The sequence below is a fragment of the Oncorhynchus gorbuscha genome, unplaced genomic scaffold (assembly GCF_021184085.1).
Source record: "Oncorhynchus gorbuscha isolate QuinsamMale2020 ecotype Even-year unplaced genomic scaffold, OgorEven_v1.0 Un_scaffold_1544, whole genome shotgun sequence".
Classification (NCBI taxonomy): Eukaryota; Metazoa; Chordata; class Actinopteri; order Salmoniformes; family Salmonidae; genus Oncorhynchus; species Oncorhynchus gorbuscha.
In genome coordinates this window covers 54,007-74,367 of record NW_025746290.1, presented here as the reverse complement: position 1 = coordinate 74,367, position 20,361 = coordinate 54,007, and the positions used below count along the sequence as shown (strand labels likewise).

Sequence of the window (20,361 nt, the reverse complement as noted above, 5' to 3'; positions counted from 1 at the left end):
CCTATTGGAAGGAGAAGCACTCTTAAATTGGGAATTAAAGGGAAGCGCCCTATTGGAAGGAGAAGCACTATTTAATTGGGAATTAAAGGTGAAGCGCCTATTGGAAGGAGAAGCACTATTTAATTGGGAATTAAAGGGGAAGCGCCCTATTGGAAGGAGAAGCATTATTTAATTGGGAATTAAAGGGGAAGCGCCCTATTGGAAGGAGAAGCACTCTTAAATTGGGAATTAAAGGGGAAGCGCCCTATTGGAAGGAGAAGCACTATTTAATTGGGAATTAAAGGTGAAGCGCCCTATTGGAAGGAGAAGCACTCTTAAATTGGGAATTAAAGGAAGCGCCCTATTGGAAGGAGAAGCACTATTTAATTGGGCATTAAAGGGGAAGCGCCCAGAGAGATCAAACAAACATGAACAATCTTATGTTCATAATTTGTCAGTAGCTGTGACTGTTAAAAATCCAGACAGACACCTCTGCTGTCAGCCCTCTACCACCCTAACCCAGAGATATTTATCAGTTCAGACAGACACCTCTGCTGTCAGCCCTCTACCACCCTAACCCAGAGATATTTATCAGTTCAGACAGACACCTCTGCTGTCAGCCCTCTACCACCCTAACCCAGAGATATTTATCAGTTCAGACAGACACCTCTGCTGTCAGCCCTCTACCACCCTAACCCAGAGATATTTATCAGTTCAGACAGACACCTCTGCTGTCAGCCCTCTACCACCCTAACCCAGAGATATTTATCAGTTCAGACAGACACCTCTGCTGTCAGCCCTCTACCACCCTAACCCAGAGATATTTATCAGTTCAGACAGACACCTCTGCTGTCAGCCCTCTACCACCCTAACCCAGAGATATTTATCAGTTCATACAGACACCTCTGCTGTCAGCCCTCTACCACCCTAACCCAGAGATATTTATCAGTTCAGACACCTCTGCTGTCAGCCCTCTACCACCCTAACCCAGAGATATTTATCAGTTCATACAGACACCTCTGCTGTCAGCCCTCTACCACCCTAACCCAGAGATATTTATCAGTTCAGACAGACACCTCTGCTGTCAGCCCTCTACCACCCTAACCCAGAGATATTTATCAGTTCAGACAGACACCTCTGCTGTCAGCCCTCTACCACCCTAACCCAGAGATATTTATCAGTTCAGACAGACACCTCTGCTGTCAGCCCTCTACCACCCTAACCCAGAGATATTTATCAGACAGACACCTCAGAGATATTTATCAGTTCAGACAGACACCTCTGCTGTCAGCCCTCTACCACCCTAACCCAGAGATATTTATCAGTTCAGACAGACACCTCTGCTGTCAGCCCTCTACCACCCTAACCCAGAGATATTTATCAGTTCAGACAGACACCTCTGCTGTCAGCCCTCTACCACCCTAACCCAGAGATATTTATCAGTTCGCAGGAGAGCAAAAACAGTGTTTCCAACGGCGCAGTTTATTCATAAAAACAGAACAATCAATAAATGGTACAAAAACCTGCCGCACACCAGCATAACGTGCACAAGCACATACAAACATAATCCCGGACAAGGACATGGGGGGAACAGAGGGTTAAATAAACAACATGTAATGTAGTGGAATTGAAACCAGGTGTGTGGAAAGACAAGACAAAAAACAAATGGAAAATGGATCGGCGATGGCTAGAAGACCAGTGACGTCGATCGCCGAACGTCGCCCGAACAAGGAGAGGGACCGACTTCTGAGGAAGTCGTGACAATAACCCCAGATCAACCTGAAGCCTTGTAGTCGCAGTAGATGGCAAACAGACGGTAGAAGTTCAGAATGACCACCAGGAAGTTCTTGATGGCGAAGAAGATGAGCATCTGGTGTATGACCTGGAAGTAGAGGATGAGGGTGAGGCGGACCACCAGGAAGGGTCCGTCCTGAACGAAGAGGCTCTCCACCATGCTCCAGATATCTGTCCTTAGTCTGGCCAGCAGAGACACACCCTGGTCCCCCTCTGAATATTCATCAGGTCTGGAGGTAGACACTGGGGATAGAAGAGACATTGGTCAGCTGGTCATGTGGGATAAGTTAGTGACATTGAAATCCAGAATCTGTGTCTAAATATCGCCACATACATAAATACTGACTGAATAAAATAAATATAAATATATTTGCAGTTGGGTCCCAAGAAATTCTGGTGGAAAATATTTCCATTACCATAATTCCCTGTATAACATTACAAGCAGAAATTTGTATTCTGTAGCACAAACTCAAAAAAGTTCTGGAGAATAAGAGCATCTCCTCCCAGCTGCCCACTGCACTGAGGCTAGGAAACACTGTAAAGTCCATGGAGAATAAGAGCATCTCCTCCCAGCTGCCCACTGCACTGAGGCTAGGAAACACTGTAAAGTCCATGGAGAATAAGAACACCTCCTCCCAGCTGCCCACTGCACTGAAGATAGGAAACACTGTCACCACCGATAAATCCACCATAATTGAGAATTTCAATATGCATTTCTCTACGGCTGGCCATGCTTTCCACCTGGCTACTCCTACCCCGGTCAACAGCACTGCACCCCCAACAGCAACTCGCCCAAGCCTTCCCCATTTCTCCTTCTCCCAAATCCAGTCAGCTGATGTTCTGAAAGAGCTGCAAAATCTGGACCCCTACAAATCAGCCGGGCTAGACAATCTGGACCCCCTCATTCTAAAATTATCTGCCGAAATTGTTGCAACCCCTATTACTAGCCTGTTCAACCTCTCTTTCGTATCGTGTGAGATTCCCAAAGATTGGAAAACTTCCGTGGTCATCCTCCTCTTCAAAAGGGGGAGACACTCTAGACACAAACTGCTACTGACCTATATCTATTCTACCCTGCCTTTCTAAGGTCTTTGAAAGCCAAGTTAACAAACAGATTACTGACCATTTCGAATCTCACTGTACCTTCTCCGCTATGCAATCTGGTTTCAGAGCTGGTCATGGGTGCACCTCAGCCACACTCAAGGTACTAAAAGATATCAGAACCGCCATCGATAAGAGACATTACTGTGCAGCCGTATTCATCAATCTGGCCAAGGCTTTCGACTCATTTACAAAATAGCCTCCAATACTCTACTCAGCAAATTGGATGCAGTCTATCACAGTGCCATCCGTTTTGTCACCAAAGCCTCATATACTACCCACCACTGCGACCTGTATGCTCTCGTTGGCTGGCCCTCACTACATACTCGTCGCCAAACCCACTGGCTCCAGGTCATCTACAAGTCTCTGCTAGCTAAAGCACCACCTTATCTGAGCTCACTGGTCACCATAGCAGCACCCACCCATAGCACGTGCTCCAGCAGGTATATCTCCCTGGTCACCCCCAAAGCCAATTCTTCCTTTGGCCGCCTCTCCTTCCAGTTCTCTGCTGCCAATGACTGGAACGAACTGCAAAATCTGAAGCTGGAGACTCTTACCTCCCTCACTGACTTTAAGCGCCAGCTGTCAGAGCAGCTCACAGTTCCCTGCACATGTACGTAGCTTATCTGTAAATAGCCCTTCCAATCTACCTCATCCCCATACTGTATTTATTTATTTATCTTTCTCCTTTACACCCCATTATCTCTACTTGCACATTCATCTTCTGCACATCCTACCATTCCAGTGTTTAATTTCTATATTGTAATTACTTCGCCACCATGGCCTATTTATTGCCTTACCTCCCTAATCTTACCTCATTTGCACATGCTGTATATAGATTTTTGTACTGTATTATTGACTGTATGTTTGTTTATTCCATGTGTAACTCTGTGTTGTTGTTTGTGTCAAACTGCTTTGCTTTATCTTGGCCAGGTTGCAGTTGCAAATGAGAACTTGTTCTCAACTAGCCTACCTGGTTAAATAAAGGTGAAATAAAAATGTTTAAAAAAATAACATCATGGTTACCGTAATCACCTGTATAACAGAGCAATAACATTATGGTTACCATAATTCACCATAAACATGGTGAAGCCCCAAAATTGCCCTCGCTAGAAGCATGTGTTTCAGACATAAATAAGGAAGTGGATGGCTGCAAACTTTCTACTATTAAACTCGGACAAAACAGAGATGCTTGTTCTAGGTCCCAAGAAACAAAGAGATCTTCTGTTGAATCTGACAATTAATCTTACTGGTTGTACAGTCGTCTCAAATAAAACTGTGAAGGACCTCGGCGTTACTCTGGACCCTGATCTCTCTTTTGAAGAACATATCAAGACCATTTTAAGGACAGCTTTTTTCCATCTACGTAACATTGCAAAAATCAGAAACTTTCTGTCCAAAAATTATGCAGAAAAATTCATCCATGCTTTTGTCACTTCCAGGTTAGACTACTGCAATGCTCTACTTTCCAGCTACCCGGATAAAGCACTAAATAAACTTCAGTTAGTGCTAAATACGGCTGCTAGAATCCTGACTAGAACCAAAAAATTTGATCATATTACTCCAGTGCTAGCGTCTCTACACTGGCTTCCTGTTAAGGCAAGGGCTGATTTCTAGGTTTTACTGCTAACCTACAAAGCATTACATGGGCTTGCTCCTACCTATCTCTCTGATTTGGTCCTGCCGTACATACCTACACGTACGCTACGGTCACAAGACGCAGGCCTCCTAATTGTCCCTAGAATTTCTAAGCAAACAGCTGGAGGCAGGGCTTTCTCCTATAGAGCTCCATTTTTATGGAATGGTCTGCCTACCCATGTCAGAGACGCAAACTCGGTCTGAACCTTTAAGTCTTTACTGAAGACTCATCTCTTCAGTGGGTCATATGATTGAGTGTAGTCTGGCCCAGGAGTGGGAAGGTGAACGGAAAGGCTCTGGAACAACGAACCGCCCTTGCTGTCATCTGCCTGGCCGAATCCCCTCTTTCCACCAGGATTCTCTGCCTCTAACCCTATTACAGGGGCTGAGTCACTGGCTTACTGGGGCTCTTTCATACCGTCCCTGGAAGGGGTGCGTCACCTGAGTGGGTTGATTCACTGATGTGGTCATCCTGTCTGGGTTGGCGCCCCCCCCTTGGGTTGTGCCGTGGCGGAGATCTTTGTGGGCTATACTCGGCCTTGTCTCAGGATGGTAAGTTGGTGGTTGAAGATATCCCTCTAGTGGTGTGGGGGCTGTGCTATGGCAAAGTGGGTGGGGTTATATCCTTCCTGTTTTGCCCTGTCCTGGGGTGTCATCGGATGGGGCCACAGTGTCTCCTGACCACTCCTGTCTCAACCTCCAGTATTTATGCTGCAGTAGTTTATGTGTCGGGGGTCAGTTTGTTATATCTGGAGTACTTCTCCTGTCTTATCCGGTGTCCTGTGTGAATTTAAGTATGCTCTCTCTAATTCTCTCTTTCTCTCTTTCTTTCTCTCTCTTGGAGGACCTGAGCCCGAGGACCATGCCTCAGGACTACCTGACATGATGACTCCTTGCTGTCCCCAGTCCACCTGGCCGTGCTGCTGCTCCAGTTTCAACTGTTCTGCCTGTGATTATTATTATTTGACCATGCTGGTCATTTATGAACATTTGAACATCTTGGCCATGTTCTGTTATAATCTCCACCCGGCACAGCCAGTAGAGGACTGGCCACCCCACATAGCCTGGTTCCTCTCTATGTTTCTTCCTAGGTTTTGGCCTTTCTAGGGAGTTTTTCCTAGCCACCGTGCTTCTACACCTGCATTGCTTGCTATTTGGGGTTTTAGGCTGGGTTTCTGTACAGCACTTTGAGATATCAGCTGATGTACGAGGGGCTATATAAATAAATTTGATTTGATATGATTTTGATCATTCCCTGTAGAACAGAGCAATAACATTATGGTTACCGTAATTCCCTGTATAACAAAGCAATACCATTAAGGTTACTGTAATTCCCTGTATATCAGAGCAATAACATGATGGTTACTGTAATTCCCTGTATAAGAGAGCAATAACATTATGGTTACCGTAATTCCCTGTATAACAAAGCAATAACATTATGGTTACCGTAATTCCCTGTATAACAGAGCAATAACATTATGGTTACCGTAATTCCCTGTATAACAGAGCAATAACATTATGGTTACCGTAATTCCCTGTATAACACAGCAATAACATTATGGTTACCGTAATTCCCTGTATAACACAGCAATAACATTATGGTTACCGTAATTCCCTGTATAACACAGTAATAACATTATGGTTACTGTAATTCCCTGTATAACAGAGCAATAACATTATGGTTACCGTAATTCCCTGTATAACACAGCAATAACATTATGGTTACCATAATTCCCTGTATAACAGAGCAATAACATTATGGTTACCGTAATTCCCTGTATAACACAGCAATAACATTATGGTTACCGTAATTCCCTGTATAACACAGCAATAACATTATGGTTACTGTAATTCCCTGTATAACACAGCAATAACATTATGGTTACCGTAATTCCCTGTATAACACAGCAATAACATTATGGTTACCGTAATTCCCTGTATAACAGAGCAATAACATTATGGTTACCGTAATTCCCTGTATAACAGAGCAATAACATTATGGTTACCGTAATTCCCTGTATAACACAGAAATAACATTATGGTTACCGTAATTCCCTGTATAACAGAGCAATAACATTATGGTTACCGTAATTCCCTGTATTTCACAGAAATAACATTATGGTTACCGTAATTCCCTGTATAACAGAGCAATAACATTATGGTTACCCTAATTCTCTGTATAACACAGCAATAACATTATGGTTACCGTAATCACCTGTATAACAGAGCAATAACATTATGGTTACCGTAATTCTCTGTATAACACAGCAATACCATTATGGTTACCATAATTCCCTGTATAACAGTACAATAACATGATGGTTACCGTAACCATAAGAAGAGCCAGGATAGAAACACACAGTACCTGACAGGTGGAGAGGAAACTGGAACATACTCCACGTCCAGACTCCGAGGATGACGTACACCATGCTGGGACTGCTGTCCCTGTGGGAGACATGGTTTAACATTGGTAAGGGAAGCTGCAGAAACATTCACATGTATGTTTATCTGCACTGGTACTATAGCCTGGGTCCAGTCTGTTTCTGTTCATTATGGAATTGTCATGGTACTATAGCCTGGGTCCAGTCTGTTTCTGTTCATGGTACTATAGCCTGGGTCCCGTCTGTTTCTGTTCATTATGGAATTGTCATGGTACTGTAGCCTGGGTCCAGTCTGTTTCTGTTCATTATGGAATTGTCATGGTACTGTAGCCTGGGTCCAGTCTGTTTCTGTTCATTATGGAATTGTCATGGTACTATAGCCTGGGTCCAGTCTGTTTCTGTTCATTATGGAATTGTCATGGTATTATAGCCTGGGTCCAGTCTGTTTCTGGTCATGGTACTGTAGCCTGGGTCCAGTCTGTTTCTGGTCATGGTACTATAGCCTGGGTCCAGTCTGTTTCTGGTCATGGTACTGTAGCCTGGGTCCAGTCTGTTTCTGGTCATGGTACTGTAGCCTGGGTCCAGTCTGTTTCTGTTCCTAATGGAATTGTCATGGTACTGTAGCCTGGGTCCAGTCTGTTTCTGTTCATTATGGAATTGTCATGGTACTGTTTCCTGGGTCCAGTCTGTTTCTGTTCCTAATGGAATTGTCATGGTACTATAGCCTGGGTCCAGTCTGTTTCTGGTCATGGTACTGTAGCCTGAGTCCAGTCTGTTTCTGTTCATTATGGAATTGTCATGGTACTGTAGCCTGGGTCCCGTCTGTTTCTGTTCGTTATGGAATTGTCATGGTACTGTAGCCTGGGTCCAGTCTGTTTCTGTTCCTATTGGAATTGTCATGGTACTATAGCCTGGGTCCAGTCTGTTTCTGTTCCTATTGGAATTGTCATGGTACTGTAGCCTGGGTCCAGTCTGTTTCTGTTCCTATTGGAATTGTCATGGTACTATAGCCTGGGTCCAGTCTGTTTCTGATCATTATGGAATTGTCATGGTACTGTAGCCTGGGTCCAGTCTGTTTCTGTTCATTATGGAATTGTCATGGTACTATAGCCTGGGTCCAGTCTGTTTCTGTTCATTATGGAATTGTCATGGTAATATAGCCTGGGTCCAGTCTGTTTCTGTTCATTATGGAATTGTCATGGTACTGTAGCCTGGGTCCAGTCTGTTTCTGTTCATTATGGAATTGTCATGGTACTTTAGCCTGGGTCCAGTCTGTTTCTGTTCATTATGAAATTGTCATGGTACTGTAGCCTGGGTCCAGTCTGTTTCTGTTCCTATTGGAATTGTCATGGTACTGTAGCCTGGGTCCAGTCTGTTTCTGTTCATTATGGAATTGTCATGGTACTATAGCCTGGGTCCAGTCTGTTTCTGTTCATGGTACTATAGCCTGGGTCCAGTCTGTTTCTGTTCATTATGGAATTGTCATGGTACTGTAGCCTGGGTCCAGTCTGTTTCTGTTCATTATGGAATTGTCATGGTACTTTAGCCTGGGTCCAATCTGTTTCTGTTCATTATGGAATTGTCATGGTACTGTAGCCTGGGTCCAGTCTGTTTCTGTTCATTATGGAATTGTCATGGTACTATAGCCTGGGTCCAGTCTGTTTCTGTTCATTATGGAATTGTCATGGTATTATAGCCTGGGTCCAGTCTGTTTCTGGTCATGGTACTGTAGCCTGGGTCCAGTCTGTTTCTGGTCATGGTACTATAGCCTGGGTCCAGTCTGTTTCTGGTCATGGTACTGTAGCCTGAGTCCAGTCTGTTTCTGTTCATTATGGAATTGTCATGGTACTGTAGCCTGGGTCCCGTCTGTTTCTGTTCGTTATGGAATTGTCATGGTACTGTAGCCTGGGTCCAGTCTGTTTCTGTTCCTATTGGAATTGTCATGGTACTATAGCCTGGGTCCAGTCTGTTTCTGTTCCTATTGGAATTGTCATGGTACTGTAGCCTGGGTCCAGTCTGTTTCTGTTCCTATTGGAATTGTCATGGTACTATAGCCTGGGTCCAGTCTGTTTCTGATCATTATGGAATTGTCATGGTACTGTAGCCTGGGTCCAGTCTGTTTCTGTTCATTATGGAATTGTCATGGTACTATAGCCTGGGTCCAGTCTGTTTCTGTTCATTATGGAATTGTCATGGTACTGTAGCCTGGGTCCAGTCTGTTTCTGTTCATTATGGAATTGTCATGGTACTGTAGCCTGGGTCCAGTCTGTTTCTGTTCATTATGAAATTGTCATGGTACTGTAGCCTGGGTCCAGTCTGTTTCTGTTCCTATTGGAATTGTCATGGTACTGTAGCCTGGGTCCAGTCTGTTTCTGTTCATTATGGAATTGTCATGGTACTATAGCCTGGGTCCAGTCTGTTTCTGTTCATGGTACTATAGCCTGGGTCCAGTCTGTTTCTGTTCATTATGGAATTGTCATGGTACTGTAGCCTGGGTCCAGTCTGTTTCTGTTCATTATGGAATTGTCATGGTACTTTAGCCTGGGTCCAATCTGTTTCTGTTCATTATGGAATTGTCATGGTACTGTAGCCTGAGTCCAGTCTGTTTCTGTTCATTATGGAATTGTCATGGTACTGTAGCCTGGGTCCAGTCTGTTTCTGTTCATTATGGAATTGTCATGGTACTGTAGCCTGGGTCCAGTCTGTTTCTGTTCATTATGGAATTGTCATGGTATTATAGCCTGGGTCCAGTCTGTTTCTGTTCATTATGGAATTGTCATGCCAAGAGTGCAGAAACAGACTGGCACTCAGGCTACATATAATGTCTACTGACTTAAAATATCTACATCAGAAAGTATTTCTGAGGTTAAGGGTTAGGGGTCGGGGTTAAGGGACTCACTTGACATTAGACAGTATCTCAGAGGTTAGGGTTAGGGGTTAGAGGTCAGGGACTCACTTGACATCCAACAGTGTCTCTGAGGTGAACTCCAGGATGTCAGGTTATGGTTAGGGTTTAGGGGTTAGGGTTAGAGGTCAGGGACCTACTTGACATCCAACAGTGTCTCTGAGGTGAACTCCAGGATGTCAGGTTATGGTTAGGGGTTAGGGTTAGGGGTTAGAGGTCAGGGACCTACTTGACATCCAACAGTGTCTCTGAGGTGAACTCCAGGATGTCAGGTTATGTTTAGGGGTTAGGGGTTAGAGGTCAGGGACCTACTTGACATCCAACAGTGTCTCTGAGGTGAACTCCAGGATGTCAGGTTATGTTTAGGGGTTAGGGGTTAGAGGTCAGGGACCTACTTGACATCCAACAGTGTCTCTGAGGTGAACTCCAGGATGTCAGGTTATGTTTAGGGGTTAGGGGTTAGAGGTCAGGGACCTACTTGACATCCAACAGTGTCTCTGAGGTGAACTCCAGGATGTCAGGTTATGGTTAGGGGTTAGAGGTCAGGGACCTACTTGACATCCAACAGTGTCTCTGAGGTGAACTCCAGGATGTCAGGTTATGGTTAGGGGTTAGAGGTCAGGGACCTACTTGACATCCAACAGTGTCTCTGAGGTGAACTCCAGGATGTCAGGTTATGGTTAGGGTTTAGGGGTTAGGGGTTAGAGGTCAGGGACCTACTTGACATCCAACAGTGTCTCTGAGGTGAACTCCAGGATGTCAGGTTATGGTTAGGGTTTAGGGGTTAGGGGTCAGGGACCTACTTGACATCCAACAGTGTCTCTGAGGTGAACACCAGGATGTCAGGTTATGGTTAGGGTTTAGGGGTTAGGGGTTAGAGGTCAGGGACCTACTTGACATCCAACAGTGTCTCTGAGGTGAACTCCAGGATGTCAGCGGCAGTGCCTACGAAGATGAGGAGGAGCTGAGACAGTTCATCCCTGGTCACCCCTCCTGCAACAGGGAGCAGCCACTTCCCTATGACCAGCAGGATCAACAGGGTCTGGTGCAGGGCCAGGATCCAGTCGTTAGCGCACACTGACGACAACAGAGATACTGAACCCTGTTGGGCCAAGCAGAGAGACACATAGTGGTTAGTATAACTGATTAGAGGTTATTAATGACTAGGTAACTCCAACCAGAGAGACACATAGTGGTTAGTATTACTGATTAGAGGTTATTAATGACTAGGTAACTCCAACCAGAGAGACACATAGTGGTTAGTATAACTGATTAGAGGTTATTAATGACTAGGTAACTCCAACCAGAGAGACACATAGTGGTTAGTATAACTGATTAGAGGTTATTAATGACTAGGTAACTCCAACCAGAGAGACACATAGTGGTTAGTATAACTGATTAGAGGTTATTAATGACTAGGTAACTCCAACCAGAGAGACACATAGTGGTTAGTATAACTGATTAGAGGTTATTAATGACTAGGTAACTCCAACCAGAGAGACACATAGTGGTTAGTATAACTGATTAGAGGTTATTAATGACTAGGTAACTCCAACCAGAGAGAGACACATAGTGGTTAGTATAACTGATTAGAGGTTATTAATGACTAGGTAACTCCAACCAGTGTTGTTATTATTAAAGATCAGTATCTCAAAATCTCCTTAAAAACATGAATGAATGTTTTCTAAGAGGTTAAGGGAGAGCCCAGTTCAGGCCAGGGAGGGTACTACAGCCAGCAGCAGTCTGCCACATGAATAAAAGTCCTGTATGACGAAGCTTGTAATAGTTTTTATTAAGGGTTGTTTAGTTAAAAAACAACTTCTGTAGATCTATTTTAGTTATAAAAAGTCTGAGCTCACAATAAAGTCTTTGAGGTGCACCAGCAGCATTACCAAACAAACTGGTGTTAAAGGCAGCCTCTGTCTCGACAGGCCTGTAGGAAAAACCTGCAGGACACAGGAAACACTGTGGCTTCTGCCCACCTGGAGTAACGTCTCGCTGCCATTGGTGGAATTCCCTCTCCACATGTTTAACAGGCTCTTTATGTTTTCAGATGAATCCAGTTTGTCACACTGAGGATGAACAGACATACAGTACATGAGTTAAATTCATACGATACTATGTGTTCTAGCCTACAGTATGGACAATAGAAAAGAAACAGCATCATTTACACACAGTACATGATTACATTCACCATCATTTACACACAGAGTACATGATTACATTCACCATCATTTACACACAGTACATGATTACATTCACCATCATTTACACACAGTACATGATTACATTCACCATCATTTACACACAGAGTACATGATTACATTCACCATCATTTACACAGAGTACATGATTACATTCACCATCATTTACACAGAGTACATGATTACATTCACCATCATTTACACACAGTACATGATTACATTCACCATCATTTACACACAGTACATGATTACATTCACCATCATTTACACAGAGTACATGATTACATTCACCATCATTTACACACAGTACATGATTTCATTCACCATCATTTACACAGAGTATATGATTTCCGCTCATTATGCAAGTTACAAATAAATGTACAACTAAAGTGAAGGAATAAATGATTAAAAATCCTAAATAAAACAGAAGACCAAAGTCCTTACCCTGGAATCAGTAGCTTTGTTCTGCTGATGATGTAACTCTAGAATCCATAGAGATGGAATGATACTGATGAGGAACAGGAAGATGGCAGGAGAAAACCTGGAGACACGGAAAGATAACATGAAAAGGTATTAAAAACAAACAGTCAAGGCTACTAAACTTTAAGAAAAAGTCATTTCACAGTTCTATGTTATTTAGATTTACCATTTATAATCCTGTAATTGTTTTCTCTTCAGGGTTAAAATCATCTCGACCACCAGAGGAAGATAAAGGATCGTCAAGAACCAATAAAGAGCATTATTCTTAACCCAGACCACCCTCCATACTCCTATCAGAGAGATGAGGAGGAATAGCGACCGGGTAACAACCGCACAGATAAACTTCAATATCATCTTTTTGTCTGGGTCGGAGAAATACTATACAACTCCAGCTGCCTCATTAACGGGGCATGCTTCTAGTCTGCTCGCTGTCAGCCACTTCAACACACTGTTGAAAAAGTGACCGTTTAGGCACGCCTCTGTTATGGGTGTAAGATGGCACAGTGATGCCATCTGTTGGTAAATGTTCATTACCCTCAACTCTTGTGTTTTACCGGGGTGCTTGAGATACCCGGATGTGTTGTGATGTACTGAACAAGAGTGGTTACTCGCATCAATGCCTCTGTCTCGTCATTTAACGTTCAAACAGCCTCCGCACAACGAATACCCAATGGGTGCTGCCGGTGGCAAAATGCTGCGCTTGACGCGCGACATTGTGTAACAGTATAATTTTAAACAGTCCCCTCGCCCATACCCGGGCGCGAACCTTCTGCACACATCAACAACAGTCACCCACGAAGCATCGTTACCCATCACTCCACAAAAGCCGCGGCCCTTGCAGAGCAAGGGGAACTACTACTTCAAGGTCTCAGAGCAAGTGACGTAACCGATTGAAACGCTATTTAGCGCACACCGCTAACTAAGCTAGCCGTTTCACATCCATTACAATTGCAAAGCAATTAGTTGAGTAAAATTAAATGTTACATGTTTAAGGGAGTTGCATGTAGGAAGTATTATTATACGGTGCATTCGGAAACTATTCAGACCCGTTTCTACATTTTGTTACGTTACAGCCTTATTCTAAAATTGATACAATTCTTTTTTTTTCTCATCAATCCACACTATACCCCATGATCACAAATCGAAAACAAATGTATAAAAAATGAACACATAAATACCTTATTTACATTAGTATTCAGACCTTTGACTACGAGACTCAAAATTGAGCTCAGCTGCATCCTGTTTCCATTGATCATCCTTGAGATGTTTCTACAACTTGATTGTCCAACTGGTAAATTCAATTGATTGGTCATGATTTGGAAAGGCACACACCTGTCTATATAATGTTCCACAGTTGACAGTGCAAGTCAGAGCAAACCCCCCCCCCCCCCCCCCCCCAATAATAATTTTAAACTACATTGTTGGCTAGAGGCTCGTAAGTAAGCATTTCACTGTAAGGTTATATTCGGCGCATGTGACTTATACAATTGGATTTGATGGGGCAGTGTGATGGCGATTGCATTGTCTGTAATGAACGAACACGTCTCATAAAAGTCATGATGTTTTTGTTTGGTTAGCTTTTGGAAATTGTAGAAATAAAAACATTTCCCTCTTCAGAAGTTCCAACTAGGCAGGCTAACGTTAGTTAGTTAATTTGCTAGGTATCATACAGTAGGCGTATATTAATAATGATATAGTTAATATAATTACAATCATAATTGACTGTAGCGTATGTAAAGCACCCATAAACTACCGGTCGTCGCGGAACGAACGACTGACACCTTTCCGGGAAAGTCCGGTCCATTTAAAAATCATTCCTGCCTCCTTCGCCCTGCAAGTGTATACTTGAAACGTTATCAGAAGCGTCCACTTAATTTGAGGGCTGAGGGGACAGGGTGTGTCGTTTAAGTGTTTGGAAAACAACCCTAAAGCAAATACATTTGTATGAAGCTGAATCAGGAAATGAATGTCCTCTCTTCATTGCAGATCCCGCCTTCAATCTTGTGTGATCCTTTTTCTCGAAATCTAAAAGCACAACATAGATTTAAGCTAGTGTCTTAAGTAGCAGAACATGTTATTACTCCAACCAAGTGAAAGAGAGAAATTACACGTTTTAATTTTCATCAAAAACAAAAGCCTTTGAGTTGACGGCTTGCGCAGTTCGGTGCGAGACAACCGTTAACCAGAAGACATGTCTCTCTCTACCCATGTCATTATCACAGCATGTATGGAGTCTATAATAACATTAGATCTCAGCCAGACACCATGTAAACGCCTGGTTTTCTATTGGAGAAGCAGCTTCTGCCTGTCTTGATACTGTACTTTCATTGACTATAGAGGAGACGGTATGCTATTCGGCCAAAATGAGAAGTACCAGTACGGCGCTCCGGACAGCACTGGTTACAGGTTGACTAGACAGATCTAACACAGTGTTGCCAACTCCTCAGTAATGGAAAGTAGCTATTGGCGGTTCGTTTTTTAATTGATTTTTATTTGTCGCTAGAGGGGTCTGAATACTCGCTAAATACAGCGACTGAGTCTCTAAGTTGACAACACTGCGATTGTAGAATCAGCTTTATCCATCTCGATAGACCAGACTGCCCGGAAGCTCACCGCCCGGAAGCTCATCACCCGGACCGGAAGCTCACCGCCCGGAAGCTCATCACCCGGACCGGAAGCTCATCACCCGGACCGGAAGCTCACCGCCCGTCCACTGTGGACGTGTTGCCATGGTAACGCTGGTGACTAAAACATGTCTGCAAAAGCGAAACAAAGCAACAAGTCAGCGGATAAAAATGCAAACGATAGAAATGACGTTGCGTCCAAAGTAGGAAGATATGTTAAAACCCTATTAATATTTAATATTATATGAAATATTTACTACATCATTTGTCTGGTTATTATTTGACAAACTGTTATCATAGCTAGAACTAACCTAGTTTGGCCAGCTAACCAAACTCAACTTGTGTTCTGAATCCAATTAATACAGGAAAGTGATGCTGAAAAAGCCAACCCTCAATGGAAACGTATTTCCCATGAACAAATCAACACGCTGTTGGATTTGACAGTGGAACAAGTGCAATTGTAAGTAACGAGGATATATGGGCCTACTGGCCAGTTTATCTGGAAGTGTTTCATGTATCAACCTTTTGTTTTACAACAGCCAGTTTGAAGAAATACTTGGTTTGAAGAACTACCAGACGTGTCTGAAGGAGGCTTCCCGGTTGGACTACTTTGTCTCTGGCTTCTGGTGGACCAGGGAGATGAACTACACCTGTCAACAGATCTCATTCATCATGGCTCTACTGCAATTGTTACTGGACAACATCAGTGGTAAGTCATAGGATTTATAGGTAACAGACAGTATCAAATCAAATTTTATCGGTCACAGATCGAATCTCCGAGCTGACAAGGTACAAATCTGTCATTCTGCCCCTGAACAGGCAGTTAACCCACTGTTTCGAGGCCGTCATTGAAAATAAGAATTTGTTCTTAACTGACTTGCCTATTTAAATAAAGGTAAAATAAATAAAATTAGCAGATGTTATTGTGGGTGTAGCGAAACGCTTGTGATCCTAGCTCTGACAGTGCAGTAATATCTAACATGTAATATCTAATAAATTACACAACATAAACCCAATACACACAAATCTAAGTAAAGGACAAGTGATGTCAGAGCGGAACGGACTAAGATAGAATACAGTATGTACATATGAGATGAGTAATACACAGACTAAGATACAGTAGAATAGAATACAGTATATACATATGAGATGAGTAATACACAGACTAAGATACAGTAGAATAGAATACAGTATATACATATGAGATGAGTAATACACAGACTAAGATACAGTAGTATATAATACAGTATATACATATGAGATGAGTAATACACAGACTAAGATACAGTAGAATAGAATACAGTATATACATATGAGATGAGTAATACACAGACTAAGATACAGTAGTATATAATACAGTATATACATATGAGATGAGTAATACACAGACTAAGATACAGTAGAATAGAATACAGTATATACATATGAGATGAGTAATACACAGACTAAGATACAGTAGTATATAATACAGTATATACATATGAGATGAGTAATACACAGACTAAGATACAGTAGAATAGAATACAGTATATACATATGAGATGAGTAATACACAGACTAAGATACAGTAGTATATAATACAGTATATACATATGAGATGAGTAATACACAGACTAAGATACAGTAGAATAGAATACAGTATGTACATATGAGATGAGAAATACACAGACTAAGATACAGTAGTATATAATACAGTATATACATATGAGATGAGTAATACACAGACTAAGATACAGTAGTATATAATACAGTATATACATATGAGATGAGTAATACACAGACTAAGATACAGTAGAATAGAATACAGTATATACATATGAGATGAGTAATACACAGACTAAGATACAGTAGTATATAATACAGTATATACATATGAGATGAGTAATACACAGACTAAGATACAGTAGAATAGAATACAGTATGTACATATGAGATGAGAAATGCAAGATGTGTGTAAACATTATTAAGTGAATGAGATACCATAGTATAGAATAAAGTATGAGATGAGTAATTTACTGTGCAACCTATTATTTTTTTTATTTTTTGGAATTTACCTCTTTTTTTCAACCCCAATTTCATGGTATCCAATTAGCAGTATCTTGTCTCATCGCTACAACTCCCGTACGGGCTCGGGAGAGACGAAGGTTGAAAGTCATGTGTCCTCTGATACACAATCCAAACCAAGCCGCACTGCTTCTTAACACATCGTGCATCCAACCCGGAAGCCAGCCGCACCAATGTGTCGGAGGAGACACTCCAATGTGCCTGGCAACCACTGCGCCTGGCCCTCCACAGGAGTCGCTGGTGAGACAAGGATATCCCTACCGGCCAAGCCCTCCCTAACCCGGACGACGCTGGGCCAATTGTGTGTTGCCCCACGGACCTCCCGGTCGTGGCCAGTTACGACAGAGCCTGGGCGCGAACCCAGAGTCTCTGGTGGCACAGCTGGCGCTGCAGTACAGCGCCCTTAACCACTGCGCCACCCGGGAAGCCGCAACCTATAATTTTGATTTGTTACCACGAAACTTGGGGTGTGGGCCACAAAATTGAGGTGTGGGCCACAAAATCTGAACTCATCATGACCGGTCACAGTGGCTCGCAGGCCTGCATATCCACATCTATACCCACACATGCAGACAGCCTTTTGTGGGCCCTAAGTAACATTTAGTTGGGGTCCCACCCCACCCTGCGAGAATTTTCAAGTTGCCCCCCTCATGACAGCAGAGCGAAGAAAATAGAGTTCATTTCCTCCAAAACTTCACCATTTGAGATAAAGTATTTCAATCTTCTGGATTTGTCAGTTGGGATAATTAGGAATACAGCGCCATCTCCCATCCTTGGATTAAGGTATGTTTTCCGAGACACATCTCACGCTCCTTGCTGTCCTGATCTTGGCACGGCACCGTTCCTGCCTCAGAGAGAGAAGTAATGAACGTCCAGTCAGATTCCTATGGCTAACGTCAATATGGACTGGCTGTGGCTAATATCTGTATTCATATCTGTCCTCAATGTCCCAGAGAAGCAGATGCCGTTTGTTGATAACCTGAATGAGTTGGCCAAGATGATATCAGGAACGCGCCAGTCTCCTTCTCCAGAGGTCGACTCACTGTTTGATGCTGAGCAGGCCATGTCCATCACTGACTACCTGAAGTGCAGGTAGCAAGACTCTTCTCTATTAGCCTTTTTAGTAAGGCCTACATGATTAATATCACATGAACACTGTCCTTACTTACCTGGTGATAATCCATTCAGAGCAGTGACCCTCATATGGGATGTTGAAGTTCTGCTCTGTTGGTTACTTATCTTGGTTCACCTGTTTTACGATAGTCTCTTTCAGAACTACCAACTCTATGAGTTTCTCTTCAGCCAACCTAGAGAGGAGCTGCTCCTTGGGAAGAAGGTGAGACTGCCTGGGTCATTGTGTCCGTATGTATGTTGAGGTTTCCTGAAGGAAGCTAGTGAGTAACTTGGAAGGGCAGTGACCATAAAGAGTCCTTTCCTGTCATTGTCCCTAACCATTTATCTGTCATCTCTGTCTAACTAACTCACCACCAGGAGGCCATTTATCTGTCATCTCTGTCTAACTCACCACCAGGAGGCCATTTATCTGTCATCTCTGTCTAACTCACCATCAGGAGACCATTTATCTGTCATCTCTGTCTAACTTACCATCAGGAGGCCATTTATCTGTCATCTCTGTCTAACTCACCACCAGGAGGCCATTTATCTGTCATCTCTGTCTAACTCACCATCAGGAGACCATTTATCTGTCATCTCTGTCTAACTCACCATCAGGAGAGAATTTATCTGTCCTCTCTGTCGAACTCACCATCAGTGATGTATGGAGTCTATAATAACATCAGATCTCATTATCACAGCATGTATGGAGCCTATAATAACATCAGATCTCATTATCACAACATGTATGGAGTCTATAATAACATTAAATCTCATTATCACAACATGTATGGAGCCTATAATAACATCAGATCTCATTATCACAGCATGTATGGAGCCTATAATAACATTAAATCTCATTATCACAGCATGTATGGAGCCTATAATAACATCAGATCTCATTATCACAACATGTATGGAGTCTATAATAACATTAAATCTCATTATCACAACATGTATGGAGCCTATAATAACATCAGATCTCATTATCACAGCATGTATGGAGCCTATAATAACATTAAATCTCATTATCACAGCATGTATGGAGCCTATAATAACATCAGATCTCATTATCACAGCATGTATGGAGCCTATAATAACATCAGAGCCCATGCAATTGATTTGTTCAATCAGAGCTCTTTTCTAGGAGCTGCAACTTCCAGGATGTGACATATAAACTCCTCATCATTTCCAGATCGAGCTGTAGTTTAGTGATTTATCCCTGACAGTTTGGAGCTATAATGAATGAGTCTGTTTGATTTCCCATTGATACCTTAACAAGGTCTGTTACCAGTTAATATGATCCTTTTCTTAATATATTCACAAATGTGAAGGCAAACATCCAACATATTCTACTGTAAGATCATGGGTGAGACTACAACCTCTATTTCCTGACTTACTGTATTCCAGAGGACCATAGAGGTGATCAGCTCAGCAGACTTTGTAGCCCCGTTGGAAGAAGGCATGAATACTGATGACTACCTCCATTACATGACTCCTGTTGAACAGCAGGAAGAGGTACTGTACTGTACTGTAGGACTACTGATGACTACCTCCATTACATGACTCCAGTTGAACAGCAGGAAGAGGTACTGTACTGTACTGTAGGACTACTGATGACTACCTCCATTACATGACTCCTGTTGAACAGCAGGAAGAGGTACTGTACTGTAGGACTACTGATGACTACCTCCATTACATGACTCCTGTTGAACAGCAGGAAGAGGTACTGTACTGTAGGACTACTGATGACTACCTCCATTACATGACTCCTGTTGAACAGCAGGAAGAGGTACTGTACTGTACTGTAGGACTACTGATGACTACCTCCATTACATGACTCTTGTAGAACAGCAGGAAGAGGTACTGTACTGTAGGACTACTGATGACTACCTCCATTACATGACTCCTGTAGAACAGCAGGAAGAGGTACTGTACTGTAGGACTACTGATGACTACCTCCATTACATGACTCCTGTTGAACAGCAGGAAGAGGTACTGTACTGTAGGACTACTGATGACTACCTCCATTACATGACTCCTGTAGAACAGCAGGAAGAGGTACTGTACTGTAGGAC

At 42.8% G+C, this 20,361-nt stretch overlaps 2 protein-coding genes across 2 annotated transcripts; one reads left to right on the top strand and one right to left on the bottom strand.

The window, feature by feature from the left end:
• Positions 1 to 1,508: 1,508 nt before the first annotated feature.
• Positions 1,509 to 12,868, bottom strand: LOC124023208 (transmembrane protein 26-like). Its single transcript, XM_046337744.1, has 6 exons — positions 12,649 to 12,868; positions 12,447 to 12,543; positions 11,781 to 11,870; positions 10,692 to 10,900; positions 6,878 to 6,957; positions 1,509 to 2,016 (listed from the first exon to the last, which is right to left on the bottom strand). The coding sequence occupies exons 1-6, from the start codon at positions 12,834 to 12,836 to the stop codon at positions 1,754 to 1,756; spliced, it is 927 nt and encodes a 308-aa protein (XP_046193700.1). The 5' UTR covers positions 12,837 to 12,868; the 3' UTR covers positions 1,509 to 1,753.
• A 2,657-nt stretch (positions 12,869 to 15,525) lies between these two features.
• Positions 15,526 to 19,805, top strand: LOC124023210 (ciliary-associated calcium-binding coiled-coil protein 1-like; the record flags this gene model as incomplete). The annotated part of the gene is made up of 5 exons (XM_046337745.1): positions 15,526 to 15,566; positions 15,646 to 15,815; positions 18,124 to 18,262; positions 18,434 to 18,506; positions 19,694 to 19,805. Coding segments are annotated over exons 2-5 (394 nt in total), but the record flags the coding sequence as incomplete, so codon positions are not given.
• Positions 19,806 to 20,361: the final 556 nt, after the last annotated feature.

Bases quoted from the DNA above. Each gene is read 5' to 3' on its own strand.
- LOC124023208 (XM_046337744.1), bottom strand. From the start codon at position 12,836: ATGATATTGAAGTTTATCTGTGCGGTTGTTACCCGGTCGCTATTCCTC. The intron at 12,544-12,648 runs GTAAATCTAAAT...CCGTGTCTCCAG, and splicing joins CAATTACAGGATTATAAATG to GTTTTCTCCTGCCATCTTCC. The intron at 6,958-10,691 runs GTAGGTCCCTGA...TGTCTCCCACAG, and splicing joins GAGACACTGTTGGATGTCAA to GGACAGCAGTCCCAGCATGG.